We start from the raw sequence: 16083 nt of genomic DNA on the forward strand, positions 1-16083 counted from the left end.
AAGAATACAATCACATTTACAATTGCAACAGAAGAATAAAACCTCTAAGAATAAATTTACTCAAGGAGATGAAAGACCTATAAGCTGAAAACTATAAGACATTAGTGAAAGAAACTGGAGAGAGATAAAGAAATGGAAAGATATTCCATGCTCATGGATTGGAAGAATAAACATAGTTAAAATGTCCATATTACCTAAAGCAATCTACACATTCAATGAAATCCCAATCAGAATCTCAATGACACACTTCATGAAAGTAGAACAAAGAATCCTAAAATTTATATGGAACAACAAAAGACCACAAACAACCATAGCTATTCTGAGAAAAAAGAATCAAACTGAAGGCATCACAATCCCTGACTTCAAAATATACTACAGAGCTATAGTACTCAAAACAGCATGGTACTGATACAGAAACACACACACACACAGATGAATGGAACTGAATTGAGAGCACAGAAATAAAACCGCACATCAACAGACAGCAAATCTTCAGCAAAGGAAGCAAGAACATACAATGGAGAAAGGAATGTATCTTCAAAAAATGGTGTTGGGGAAACTGGACAGCCACTTTCAAAAGTATGAAACTAAACCATTATCTCACACCATCCACAAAAATTAACTTTACATGGACTAAAAATTCTAATGTAACACTTGAAACCATAAAACTCCTAGAAGAAAATGTAGGTAGTACACTCTTCGACATTGGTCTTAGCAGCATGTTTTCAAATATCATGTCTACTCAGGCAAGGGAAACAAAAGGAAAAATAAACAAACGTCATTATATCAGACTAAAAAGCTTCTGCAAGGCAAAGGAAACCATTAATGAAATGAAAAGACAACCCACCAACTGGAAGAAAATATTTGCAAATCATATATCTGACAAGGGGTTAATTCCCAAAATATATAAAGAACTGATACATCTCAACAACAAAAACACAAACAACCTGATCAAGAAATGGGCAGAAGATTTTTTTTTCTGAGGCAGATTAGCCCTGAGTTAACTACTACCAGTCCTCCTCTTTTTTGCTGAGGAAGCCTGGCCCTGAGCTAACATCGTGCCCATCTTCCTCTACTTTATATGTGGGACACCCACCACAGCATGGGGTGCCAAGCAGTGCCATGTCTGCACCCGGGATCCAAACCAGGGAACCCCGGGCCACCGAGAAGCGGAAGGTGTGAACCTAACCGCTGCGCCACTGGGCCTGCCCAAGAAATGGGCAGAAGATATGAACAGATATTTTTCCAAAGAAGATATACAGATGGGCAGCAGGCACATGATAATATATTCAACATCACTAGTTAATAGGGAAATACAAATAAAAATTACAGTGAGATATCACCTTATACCAATCACAATGGCTATAATTACCAAGACAAAAAATAACAAAGTTTGGAGAGGATGTAGGGAAAAGGGAACCCTCATATACTGCTATTGGGAATGCAAACTCCTGCAGGCACTATGGAAAACAGTAAGGAGATTTCTCAAAAAATTAAAAATAGAAATACCATGTGATCAAGTTGTCCCACTACTGGGTATTTATCCAAATAATATGAAATAAACAGTCCAAAGAGATTTATGCACCCCTATGTTCATTGCAGCATTATTCACAATAGCCAAGATTTGGAAGCAACCCAAGTGCCCATTGACTTATGAATGAATAAAGAACATGTGATGTATACATCACATTGAATACTACTCAGCCATAAAAAAGATAAAATTGTCCCATTTTCAAGAACAAGTATGGATCTTGAGGCTATTATGTTAAGCAAAATAAACCAGACAGAGTGAGACAAATACTGTATGATTTCACTCATATATGGAAGATAAACAAACACATGGACAAAGAGAACAGGTTAGTGGTTACACAGAGGGGAAGGGGGTCGGAGGTGGGTGAAAGGGGTAGAGGGGCACATATGTATGGTGACATAAAAACTAGACTATTGGTGGTGAGCATGATGCAGTCTATACAGAAATTTATATAAAATAATGTATTTCTGAAATTATACAATGTAATAAACCAGTATGACGTCAACAGAATGAAAAAATAAATAAATGAAAAATAACAGTAATAACTGGGAAGCAGTTAAGAGGAGAAGTGGGAGAAAGTACTAATTCATTTTTTATTTCAAAGAGTCAATTCCGGCTGATTAAATTGAAATACGTAGTTTTTCAATAATTACTCCAAGTACTCAAAGTGAAAGATAAGGTCGTCAGACTAGTTAAAAACAACAAACCCAACTATACGTTACTAATGGAACATGATTTAAATATAAGAACACAGAAAGATTGAAAACAAAAGGACAGAGGTATCACACAATTAACCCAAAAAATCTGCTGTAGCTTTCCCAATGTTACAGAGCAAACTTTAAGATAAGAAACATTACTAGAAATAAAAAGGTTATCTCAAACAGGAAGCTATAATCTCAAATTTGTATGCACTCAATAGCAGAGTTTCGAAATACAAGCAAAACTGTTAAAAAAGAATAATTAGGAAATTATAAGTACTGATTCCTAAATAAAATGAAAATATCCTTAACCATTGATATAGTGAAAATTGCAGGAAATTTTTCAAATAATTGTTTATGCAAAAAAAGCACAAAATTTTCCCTGCTTATCAAGGTATTTGAAGATACATATGAATCAACACCATCTTGAGTATGAATTTTCCAAGAAGCCTTTGAATGTTGCTCTGACTAAATGTCCATTCATCTGAATGTCTCTTGGGAACTCTCAAAGGGAGAATCTCAAAGGAAAAGAATCAGATTGTATTCGTCTGGTTTCAGAACAATGATGCCGTCTCAGAAGAGAGAGGTGATTCTGGAAAGAGCCATTTTTCTATCACTCAAATCATCCTTCAGCCCAGCCCAAAATTCATTCCTGAGTTCTGGCACAAGACGCATCGAAAAAGAATAGTGGAAAGAAAAAGAAATGGAAAAAGAGTGTTGACTAATACTTAATGGGGCATTGAAAGTGAAAGTAGTTTGGATGGCATCAGGTGATGATCCTCTCAGAGCAGATATCTGTGTCTTCAACGCCAGCATTTCAGCTTTGGCACTAATGTTGGTTTACATCATAGTTAGTGGTGTGGCAGGTATCCGCAGGAAACACCACCATGATCCAGACCAGGAAGGAAAGAAAATAGTAGGTAGCACAATGATAGATTGTTGTACAAACGCATGTGAGACTCTCTGCTGAAGAGTCACAGGCATAGGAATGTGAATGAATCTAGATGAGAAGAAACTCTGGAAAATTTGTTTGTTCATTGTTTTCTGATCATGTTTTAATCCCCCAGCTGATTTTAGCAGGAGCACTGGTTTTGTATAGCATTGTTGATTTAAACTCTGAGAGAAGTGGAAATGGCATAAACAAAATGTGTAGAGGGTGAAAAACAGAGGACCAGTGAGAGTGTGGGGAAGGAAAAATCCTTGAAGAAAACAATTACCTTGTCATTCTTTGCGTTCATTCTGTTCCCCCAACACACACAAACACACAAACACACACACACACACACGAGTGTGCATGGGCAAATCAAAACCACACTAAGATATCACTTCACATCTGTAAGGATGGCTATTAGTAAAAAGACAAAAGATGAAAAGCGTTGGCGAGAATGTAGAAAAAAGAGACCCCTGTGTACTGCTGCTGTGAATGTAAATTAGTGCAGCCAACATGGAAAACATTATGGAGGTTTCTCAAAAATTAAAAATAGAACTTCCATATGATCTAGCAATCTCACTTCTTGTTATATATCCAAGGAAAATGAAATCAGTGTGTTCAAGAGGTATCTGCACTTCCAAGTTCATTTCAGCATTGTTCACAATAGCCAAGATGTGAAAACAACCTAAACATCCATTGGCAGATGGGCAGATAAGAAAATATGGTATATAGAGATATAAAGACATATTATTCAGTCTTAAAAAGAAAAAAATCTTTTCATTTGCAAGAACGTAGATGAACCTGGAGGACGTTATGCTAAGTGAAATAAGTCAGACACAGAAAGACAAATATTCCATGGCCTCATTCAAATGTGGAATCCAAGATAGTCAGATTCATGGAAGTTGAGAGTAGAATGGTGGTTACTAGATGCGAGGTGGAGTGAAAATGGGGAGATACCAGTCAAAGGGTAGAAAGTTTCAGTCACACAAGATGAATAAGTTCTAAAGATCTAATGCACAACATAGTGACTACAGTTAACAATACTGTATTGTATACTTCACATTTGGTAGGAGGGTAGCCCTTAAGCATTCTTATAACAAAGAAGAAAGGAAGAGAGGAAGGAGGAAAGGAAGGAAAGAAGGAAGGAAACAGAAACTATGTGAGGTAATGAATATGTTAATTAGCTTGATTGTGATCATTTCACAATGTATATCAAAATATTGCATTGTATACCTTAAATATGTAAAATTTCTATTTGTCCATTATACCTCAATAAAGTTGAAAAAAGAATAAGTTAAGCAATGCCACAAAACAAAAGATTAATATCTAAAAAGTAAATGTATTTCTGCATACTCATAACGAGCAATTGGTAATTGAAACTTTTAAATGTATCATTTACATTCTCACCAAAAAACGACATGAAATACTTAGGTATAAATCTAACAAAGTCTGTACGAAAAAGGCTACAAAACACTCATGAAAGAAATCAAATATCTAAGTATATTGAGGCATATATCATGTTTATTTATTAGAATACTCAATGTAGGAAGATATTAATTCCCGCAAATTGATCTCTAGACTCAATGCATTTCAAACCAAAATCTCAGCAGCATTTTCTGTAGACATTTTCAAGCTGATTCTAAAATTTACATGGAAAGACAAAGGAACTAGAAGAGCCAAAATAATTTTTATACAGAAGAGCAAAGTTGGATGACTCACATTAGCTGTTTTTAAGATTTATTCTAAAGCAAAGGCAATTGAGAAAGTATTGTATTGGAGAAAGGATAAATATAGTATAGATCAATGGGACAGAATAGAGAGTACAGAAATAGACTCACATGTTTATGATCAATTGGTTTCCATCAAAGATGCAAAAAACAATTCAATATAGAAAAGATATTCTTTTCCACAATGCTGGACATTTGGATATCCATGTGTCAAAATGTGAAACACAATCCATTTCTCACACCATAACTCAAAACGGATCTTACAACTAAATGTAAAATCTAAACTACAAATTTCCAGAAGAAACACAGGAGAAAGTCTTTATGACTTTGGGTTAGGCAAAAATTTCCAAGATACAATACCAAAAGCACAATCCCATCAAAGAAAAAAGTGACAAATCAGCTATCAAAAGTAATTTCTTCTGCTCTTGAACGGCATTATTAAAAGAAAGAAAGACAAGCTATGGACTGTAAGAAAATATTTGTAAATCATATATTTGGTAAAGTACTTGTCCAGAAAAAAGAATCCTCAAAACTCAATATTTCTTTTAAAAAATAACCAAATAAAAAAATGGACAAAACATTTGAACATGTAGTTCAGCAAAACACATGTGTAATGAACATATGATACTCAACATCACGATTTGTCAGGAAAATGCAAGTTAAAACTGAAATGAAATCCCACATAGACCTAGTAGAACAGCAAAATAAAAAACAAAAAATTCTGGGTCTGGCCCAGTGGCACAGCAGTTAAGTGCGCCCATTCCGCTTCGGCAGCCGGGGGTTCGCCGGCTCGGATCCCGGGTGTGGACATGGCACCACTTGGCAAGTCATGCTGTGGTAGGCGTCCCACATATAAAGTAGAGGAAGATGGGCATGCATGATAGCTCAGGTCCAGTCTTCCTCACATAAGAGGAGGATTGCCAGTAGATGTTAGCTCAAGGCTAATCTTCCTCAAAGATAAATAATAAATAAATAAATAAATAAATAAATAATTCTGACAATGCCGAAAGGTGGAAAGGATACAGAACAACTGATTCTCTCATGCATTTCTAATAAAAATGAAAAATGAGGCATCCACTTTGGAAAACATTTTGGTAGTTTCTCATCAAATTAAGCATGAAGTTACTATATGACCCAGCAATTTCACTTCTAGATGTATACCCAAGTGAAATGAAAACCTGTGTTCCCAAGAAAATCTGTATCAAAATGTTAATAGCAGCTTTATTCACCATGGCCCATAAGTGAAAACCATCCAAATGTCCTTCAACTGCAGAATAATTAAACAAATTGTCTTACATTCGCACAATGGAATGCTACTTAGCAATAAAAAGGAATGGGATACTGATACACACAACAATACGAGTGAATCACGAATGCAAGATGCTAGATGAAAAAAGCCAGACTCAGACTGTATAAGTCCTGCTGCCCAATATATTAACTTTGTCCACCTTGTCTCTGGAGGTTCAGCACCACCATTTGCCTGTACAAAAAAATCAAGACATCTTCTCAATGACAGCATCTTTCACTGTCATTCTACATGCTAATTTTCACAGATGCTGGTTCTCCCCCTTCTGTTGTTCCTCCATGCCTGAATGACGGGACTTCCCTCTCAACCCTCTAGATAGACGTGGTTGGGGAGGGATTAGCATGTAGATCACACATGATAAACCTACTTTAAAATTTCTATCTCCCTAAAACATTGGATTCTTTCCTTTGTACTGAGCCACAGTCCAGAGTATGTGAATACATTTTACCCAACCTAATGCTATAGTCTGTCTTTCTTGCTAACACATTTAGAACCCATTCTACATATGTTCCCCCAGGATTTTTCCAAAATAACTCAATATCTTTCAAGCTTGGGAAAAATAATCTCTTCTCAAAAGTCATACGTTTTACTTGTCCTCCTGGAGCATGCTGATATTTGAATCTAATTATGATCTGGCAGCAATGAAGGCTGGTTTGGTGGGGCTTAATGTGGACAGGCATCCCCTTGCAAGGCAATGCTTCACACGAGGCTAATAAATACTTATTGCAAAAAGGAAGGCTAGTCTCTTCAGACAGATTAAAAGGGACTATTCTCATGGCTAGAAAGGCTCAGGATAATTTAGGAGTTCAAGATTATCACCTTCCTTAGAGCCTACTGAAGTATCCCCAATCCAAATTTCAGGGTCTTCCTCTTTTTCAAACATGTCATAACTTTAATTTAAGAGGCTTTGCGATCTGCACAATTAAGTTTGCATCTGATTTTAAGTCTTATCGACCTTGAATCTACAAGAAATAAAATATTTATTTTAGAGCCTTTATAGAGGCTTTCTGGTTGTCTTGGAGGTGAGCTGAGAGTTTAAAACCCCAAGCTTGTCACTTTCTTTATGAAAGCTCTTCAGTGGAGTCAGAAACATCATCCCATCTAGCCATCATATTAGTCGTTATGAAAAACATAATGGTCAAGGCAGCAGTAGCTTGGTTTTCCAAAGCTTGCCTTCAGTGACAACTTCATCGTAAGTAGCTCCATTATTATGTAAGCACCATACAGGCAAAATTCTTATCTCATCTTCCATTCTGTGTGTCTCTGATGAGTTACACAGGGTCTGGCACAGAAGAGGCATTAATAAAGACATAAAATGGACGAATAAATAATATCTCCCTTATCCATGTTTTCACTGGAATTCTATTCCTTAGCCTCTCCTGGATGTCTCCCCCTCTATTTCTTTCTTTGTCTGGTTAGAAAAACTTTCTCTCTCTTAGTTGGCCATGAGCTGGAATCAATTTTCCACTATTTATTCTAGTTATTTTTAAAAGATGACAGTTCAATATTCTCAGATTAAGAAACAAATGAATCAAACCTTTTATTTTTCTCCCCTCATCTTCAAATACATGAATTAAAGCCTTGATTTTTATGGAATGCCTGGACCCAAATTATTTTTTGTTGTATGTAGCCCTCCATAGAATAAAAATCCTACATCTTTATACTCTATCATGCTAAGTCAGAGTAAGTTTCTAAACATTTTAGAGGAAAACTTCTGTATCTAATGTCTTTCTCCTGGAGGAAGGTAGTAGGTTTCTGTGAAAAGAGAAAGGATTATGAGTTGAGAGATACGATTGACCATATATACACATTTATGTGCAATTGAGTTCCAAAATAAATGCATGTACCATACATGCAAATGCAGGATTTCTTGTCACATAGTCCTTGGTTCAACTAGTGGCTCAATCCCTTATTAGCTATAAAATTTTGAACAGCTTACTCTTTCTCAGAATTTCAGTTTCCTCCTTGCAAGGGAGGGTTTGGAGGATTTAGTGAGTTATCACACATAAGACACCTAGTACAGTGTTTAGCACATAGTAGAAGCTCAATAAGTTTGAATTCCCATCCGCTTAAAATACTTCAGGCCAAAAAGGTTCTATGAAGGAGTGGAAAAGAGTTTGTTTGTTTGTGTGTTTGTTTGTTTGTTTACAATCTTTCTTTCTTCTGCAGAATAGGCGTCTATCTTGCCCTATGTGTCCCAATGTTATCTTGAGCTTGTTCTTTATGTACTACCAGAAGAGATCTTGAGTAGCCTTGGAGGATGAGAAAGCCATTGGGATGGAGTTTAATAAGCATCTTCTTCAGAGCACTTATATGAGCATACCACCCCAGAGATCAATTAACTACAAATCTGTGAAGTTTGGATAATACATTTCTTTCTTTTTCAAAAAGACTCTCAAGGGAAAATGTAATGAAACACCTCCAAGGAGAGAGGCAAAAAAAAACCTCTCTCAAATTCCCCTGCAGCCCCAGCTTTGAAACACTTCAAAAATGACCCCAAATGCAGATGTTAGCAGACAGCAGAAGAATTTCTTAAGATTACATCTTTCCTCTTCTGTGTATCTTTTCCCTCTACTTTTCTGCCCACACATTCTATTCACCAAGTGGATATTTTGACCTTTGATAAATGAATCAGCCTCAAGCTTGCTCTCCAACTCATTAGCACTTTGGGGATTGGAAGCAGTTACCAAAGCCTGATTAGACTCCTTCCAAAGCAGAACTCAAGACAAGTATCAGCTAAGGGTCAGACAGAACAAGAGGGAGAAGGTGGGTGCAGCCATTCATATTTTACTTTTTGTCTTCATGCTCATATTAATCTCACTTATAAAGCACCCTAGATCTACAAGCCCATATAGATGCCTAAGAAGTTCTTTGGATTTTAGTTTACCTCCATATACCTTTCAATTCTATCTGTCTTTCCTCAAATTCAGCCCAAATCTTACCTTTCTGCTCCTTTGATGGTCCTCCTAGACCATGTTTGAGCACTTGCAGCTAGAAAGAGATTTAAGAGGGAATGAAGTTTTGGAAGGGATTGCTATTTCCTTTAACACAGCCCCAATTATTAGTAAGCAGTCTGAAAAGTAATTTGGAAGGGGTGTGATTGGGACAGACTTGACATAGCAGATTTTCCAAACACTGAAGAGATCTCTAATCTCTAAAACCCGGTTTCTCTTTTCTGACTGATGGCTTGAATTTTACCAGCTGAATCTTAATTCTTGAATTAATCTCTTGGTGCCTTTTGAATTCTCACCTCACATTGAGAGAGTCTCTTTCAGTTACATCAACCATTTGTGCATTTAGATGATAGACAGAGCTAGAAGAGCAAGACCTTGTGGACACCAGGTTCCTGGAGGAGTGAGAGGAGGAGGCATCATGAAGTGAGGGACACAGCCCAGATCATGAATGATGGAGAAACCATAGAAAACCCACATCACCTCCACAGTTTAGCTCAGGTTCTCTGCGTCATTATTCCATTTTTCTCTTCCATCACCAACTGCACCTGTTAAGCTCCGATTAGGAAGATTTGGCTATAAAACTTAACACTTTCTTGCCATTTTTGTCAAAAGATGACCTGAGTTGTAAATCCACCCTACCAGTTCTCATCAATCTCTAAGTGTCTTCTATGTGCAAGGTACTGTGCTAGATGCTTAATTTTACTGTATTATTTTATCTTCACTATGGTCTTGAAGGCTAGTGTTATTCACAAACATTCACCTCCAGCGTCTATGAATCCAATGAGGTCCTGAGCCTCTCAAACTCTCCTTCTTCAGCTCTGTAAAAGAGGCCTGGTGTTGATTATACCTGTATTATAGGATCAAAGGGAGTCCAGACTGAGACCAAACTGAGCCTCCCTGAGTTTGCAGTAAGAGTGAAGGAGATTTCCTTTCTCAAGGGAAGAAGCACTACTTCATGAGTAGAGTTTGGTGACATAAAGTGCTCCATACAACTCTTAATATACCTTTCACTTAATGTTTTAGAGTAAGATTCAGAGAATCTATATGTGGGAATAAAACCCAGGATATTCTTTTCTTTTTGTTTCAATTTGTCCAGCTTCACTTTCTGTTCCTTCCAAATGTGGAAGTTCTCTGCCCTAATGGCAACACTCTAAACAGACTTTCAGTTGACCCATCAAGTCCAGATGATTAAATTCTTCAATCTCACTCCTAAACACTTTTTACAAAGCTACATGGTCTATCAGTGAACTCATTATGTCTGTAAGATAAGCACACTTCAACCTGCCACATGAGAAGGAAGCGTTTCCAAAATAAGGCTAATTTCCATAAATAATTCTTTATGGAATATTCACTGCTGATAGCAATAACATTCCCAATTTATTAAGCAAACGTCCTATCTCAAGACCCATGAGGCTTTCACATATTATCTTAAACAACCCTCAGACAACTCTTAAGTAGCCACTGTTATCCCCATTTTAAAAATGGAGAAATAGAAGATCAGAAAGACTAAATGAGTTGCCCAACATCCCACGGCTGGCAAGTGGTAGAAACAGGATTAGAACCAGGCTTATCCTGAAGCCTACCCAAATCATCACCACCAACTCATCCCCCTTCCCTTTGTGCTAACCTGAGTAGGTGCCCAAATGACCTTTAATAACATCACAGACCTCAGGTCTCTACCTTGCTAAATGGCAGACCCTACACAGAATGGGTGAGGGTTCCGGTAGAGCTGTTTTTGTTTAGCTCCCAATTTCTCTGTGTGGCACTACATCTGCACTGGGTTATGTCAAACTTTGCTGGAGGCCCTTTTATTTTCTTCAAAAGGAAAGAATCCCCTCCTGATCCTGGAAATTCTACGCACCTTTCACAAACAGTTGCAGAGCCTCTAAACATAATACAAATCTTAAAGCCATATTTGACAAGATTGAGATTAGTGTAAGAGATCTCTGAAACTCTGCACAAATGATGGCATGGTGATGGCTAAAAGGAGCTTCACATTCTCTCATTACCCAAATTTTAAGGTTTAGAACTGGAAAATCTGTAACAGGAGCTATTGAGTGCAAGAAGAGAGGGAGTCTATACCAAGGGCATATCTCTGTGCAATTTCCAAGAGGAAAGTAAAGATCAATGATAGCTTGACTGACTGGCAATAGGTAGATGTAGATTGACTTATGAAAAATTGGAGATAATAAAATGGCGTGGCTTTCCTAAACTGAGCCAGAAAAATTTATAGCAAATAGAGAAAGCATTACTTCCCAAATTGTGAAGTTATTGACTTGGAATAATTTCTATAATATATGTAAATTGTAGAGGGTCTTTGATACAAACAGCCATATGCATATACATATACTTGAACATGAAAGGCATACACCTAAATGTTAAGAGCTCTAATTTCAGGAGATAGATTGTCACAATTTCCAGTTTTAAGAGGAAATTTTTTGCATTGATCGGGAAGTACCCATGACTTTTAGGTTTATTATTTCACCGTTGTTTATTGATCTAATTATCTTCCAGTTCTCACATATTGCTTTAAAATTCATAAAATAACATTTCCATTTTGAAAAACAAAAGGAAATTTGTGAGATTCATCATATTTAAAGAGATAGGTAGAACAGAATGAAAATATTGTTTAAAAGATAGGTAATTTTGATGATTTCTAAATTGTTTGGGTTAAAACCTGAAGAAGGATCAAGATATATCCCACACCTATAAGGGTCATTCACCATGAGCCACCAGGCCCTCTGACCACACTTTTCCTAGTGCCTTCTGCTGAGTTAGGACCTCAGGTTCAAAGACCCGCTGATGGTAAGTGTTCTTTTCTGATTTATGTGGATTGAGACTTAGTGTGGATGTGGAGGGGGTGATGGAAATTCTTATAGATGTGGATTGGGTGGAATCAAGTCCCTGATCTTGAAAGATACTTCATATACTGAAAGTTATAAGAATTTGATTGAGGTTACATTATAATTTAGATTTTTAAATAACAATAGCAATAAAAAACTCTTGTAGAGCACTTACTATGGGCCATGCATGTCTTAAAAGAGATTTAAGAAGAGAAGGAAGGAAAGAAAGAAAGAGAGAGAGAGAAGGAATTCTAATAACAAAGTACTATTATTATCCCTAATTTTACAGAGTCATAGAGAGTTCAACTAACCTGCCCAAGATCACACATATATTATATGGTAAAGCTGGGAATTAAATCCAGGCAGGCTATAGCCAGAATCCACATTCTTAACAATTAAATAGCTTAGAGAGCTCAGACTGAAGACAAATTTGAAAGTGGAACTATGTTAGTATATTCAGATCTAATATTTGACAGTTAAGAGCATTTCTATACACATCTGGCCTAATCTTTTTGATGAAATAAGCCAGATAGAGAAAGATGAACTCTGTATGACTCCACTCATAGGTGGAAGTTAAACATGTAGACAAAGAGAACTGATTGGTGGTTACCAGGGGAAAAGCGGGATGGGGGAGTGGGCACAGAGGGTGAAGTGGGGCACCTACAACAAGACTGACAATAATGTACAACTGAAATTTCACAAGGTTGTAAACTATCATAATCTTAATAAAAGTAAAAAAAAATTTCATTTTACTTAGAGTCTACATAAAATGTCAAAATGGAACATAGCTGAGACTTTAAGTTTAAAAAAAATATTCTAAATGTCTGATTGGTTGTTTCACAATTACATAGCTGAACCTGGTCTCTCCCTTGGTTTCTCCATTCTAATACTGAAACTTAAATAAGTTAGATGAATAGTTATTTTCAGGGCATGAGGTAACTCATCTGGGACATACAAAAAACTGTCCAAATAATAACTTTCATCGGGGATTTACTATGTATCAGGCACTTTACAAACTTTGCCTTATTTTAATTCTTAAAATAAATGTATGACATTGATCCTGTCATCTGTCTTAAAGAAAAAGAAATTGAAGCCTAGAGATGATATACATATCACCCAAAGTAACACAGCTGCTAATTGGTAGAGGCAGGACTTGATCACAGGAAGTCTGAATCCAAAGTTTAAGCTCATATCAACCATGCTATATTAAAAAGCAAATATTTAAGACAATGACTATAATTGCCTTCTGAGAGAAAGAGAGAGAATCTTTGCATAAAGTTGTAATCCTCTGTAATACTTTGCCCTCCCTCTCACATATTTTTTAATTATTTGTTGATACCACTGTAGTGAAGATTGTCATTATTATCCCAGATCTGCATCTTGTCATTGTGGTCCATGGGAAACACCTCCACAACTAAGGCCTGGAACAGCTCATCAGTGACCACATTCATCTTCGTGGGATTTGCAGACCATCCAGAACTCCAGGTCCTGCTCTTTGTGACCTTCCTGGGTATCTATCTTGTGACCCTCTCCTGGAACCTGGCTCTCATCTTTCTAATCAGAAGTGACACCCATCTGCAAACACCCATGTATTTCTTCCTCAGCAAGTTGTCCTTCATTGACATCTGTTACTCTTCCACAGTGGCTCCCAAGATGCTCACTGACTTCTTCCAGGAGCAGAAGACCATATCATTCTTGGGTTGTGCTGCTCAGTTCTTTTTTTTTGATGGCATAGGTCTAACTGAGTGCTTTCTCCTGACTGCTATGGCATACGATCGATACACAGCCATCTCCAGTCCCCTGCTCTACACTGCCATCATGTCCCAGGGTCTCTGTACACGCATGGTGATTGGGGCATATTTCAGTGGCTTCCTGAGCTCCCTGATCCAGGCCTGCTCTATATTTCAGCTCCACTTCTGTGGACCCAACATCATCAACCATTTCTTCTGTGACCTCCCGCCAGTTTTAGCGCTTTCTTGCTCTGACACGTTCCTCAGTCAAGTGGTGAATTTTCTTGTAGTGGTCACCATTGGGGGAACATCATTCCTCATCCTCGTCATCTCCTACAGTTACATAGTTGCTGCTGTCTTGAAGATCCATTCAGTGGAAGGCCAAAGGAAAACCTTCAACACATGTGCCTCACACCTGATGGTGGTGACTCTGCTGTTTAGGACAGCCCTTTTCATGTACCTGCGACCCAGCTCCAGCTACTCTCTTGGCAGGGACAAGGTGGTGTCTGTGTTCTATTCACTGGTGATCCCCATGCTGAACCCTCTAATCTACAGTTTAAGGAACAAAGAGATCAAAGATGCCCTGTGGAAGTTGTTGGAGAATAAGAAAGTGTTTTCCTAGTTTATGATTGAAAACATATTTCTCCAAACTGACAGAGACTTATATGACACATGACATCTACCTCCACCTCTGGCTTAGGCAAGAGGTACATTTTGTGTGCATATTTGGAAATGGAGGCTCCTCCTGCCAAATTTTTCTCACTGTTCCCCCTGGTGATCTGTCCACTGACCCCACCATGGATAGCCAAAAAGGGGAAATGATTATTGCACAAAAATAATCTCCCTGGGATTCTCACAATTAGTATTACAGCAACCACATTTTATTGGGTACTTAACATATATGAGGCACAAAAGCTATTTAATAAAATACTCATTGCGGTGCTATGATGCAAATAGTACTATCCCTATGTTACAAATGAAGAAATGAGGTCCTAGGAAGAAAAAATGACTTGCCCAGCATTATACGGAAAGTAAGGGGCAGGAATCCCATTCAGACCTAGGTCTTCCTGACTCCAGAGCCCATACTCTGCCCAAATGCTGCCTTCCGTGTTCAACAACAAACAGCCCTGAAGTTGTACATGTGTATAACTCTTATTACTAGTATATGGCAGGATCCAAAAAGATACACTATGTATAGTTGAGGTACATTACAAAACAAGATGCCTTTTTACTCCATTAAACATTCTCTCCAAGATATCCCTGTTGGATTCCCATTATGGCTACTGAATAATTTTCTAAACAAAATGTACTGAAGTACATTACCCTTTTCCGCCATTTCTATCTGAGCTGTGTAGGGGCCTGGAAAATTTGTGTCCCATGATATCACATCCATACTCTTCTCTTCCCAGTCTTTGTCACCTAAAGTGCCTACTAGGTCTGTATTTCCTTGATTTCAACCATTTATTCCTTTACCAGTTCAGCACCTGACTCCACTTCACAGCTTAGTCTCCCTTTTGATCACCACACTCTGAGTTCCTCTTGCTCTCTTCTATCCAAACCCATTGCTCCCATAAAATCTTTGTTTCTTAACCTGAATGGATTAGCCCACATTCAGTACTATTTGCCACTATCTCTGGAAGGTATGTCTCAGGCCATCACCTCCAGGTCATTAGTCCTTCTTAAAGGACATGGACAGTGGAGTTGTCCAGCACAACCATTTCTGCTGGTAAATCCCTCCATCATTCCTTTATGGCCCTGTCCTCTTCTCAACACATTCATTTTTCCATTAATAGAGGTCTATTGGATATGCAAAAAGTCTTCATTTGATTTCATTGTTCATGTAAGTGGATTAACTACTTCATATTTGGAAGAGCATAAACAACGCACAGGGGAGGTGAGATCTCTGTTCCTGGTCTCCTGGATTCTTGAGTCTCCTAAATTCATTCCCATTCAAGGTCAAGCAAACTTAAAGTGATTCATGCAAATAATATCCAATGATATTACCCAATGGGTAACTTCTCCTGAAATTTTTTTATCAGTTACCTTTATGAATATTAGGACTTATATGGCACTGTATTGGAAATTCTGGGAATCACCTTTATTGATGGATGTTATACCCAGGATACTTCTAGTTTTCTGCTTCCTTAGCAGGCTGAGTACAATGTGAGGAAGTCTTTAGGATTATTTCAGATGTAAGATCTAATGAAGGGGCCAGTCAGGCCAAGCGGAGCAGATTTCGATACAGGTGAATAGATGATTTCTTTGAAGTTTAGAATTGACATTCTTGAATTCTGATATATTTCCATTCAAATTAATAGCTATGATTAAGTAGAATTATTTTTTCTTCCTAAAGGAAGTGATTC

General features: G+C 37.5%; 1 protein-coding gene across 1 annotated transcript; it reads left to right on the forward strand.

The window, feature by feature from the left end:
• The first annotated feature begins 13385 nt into the window (after positions 1-13385).
• Positions 13386-14342, forward strand: LOC139040664 (olfactory receptor 5A1-like). The gene has a single exon (XM_070487414.1). It carries the CDS (start codon positions 13386-13388, stop codon positions 14340-14342), a length of 957 nt encoding a protein of 318 aa, XP_070343515.1.
• The last annotated feature ends 1741 nt before the right edge of the window (positions 14343-16083 follow it).

This window comes from Equus asinus, chromosome 17 (assembly GCF_041296235.1).
Source record: "Equus asinus isolate D_3611 breed Donkey chromosome 17, EquAss-T2T_v2, whole genome shotgun sequence".
NCBI classification, from domain to species: domain Eukaryota; kingdom Metazoa; phylum Chordata; class Mammalia; order Perissodactyla; family Equidae; genus Equus; species Equus asinus.

Coding starts and splice junctions, on each gene's coding strand:
- LOC139040664 (XM_070487414.1), top strand. CDS start 13,386: ATGGGAAACACCTCCACAACTAAGGCCTGGAACAGCTCATCAGTGACC.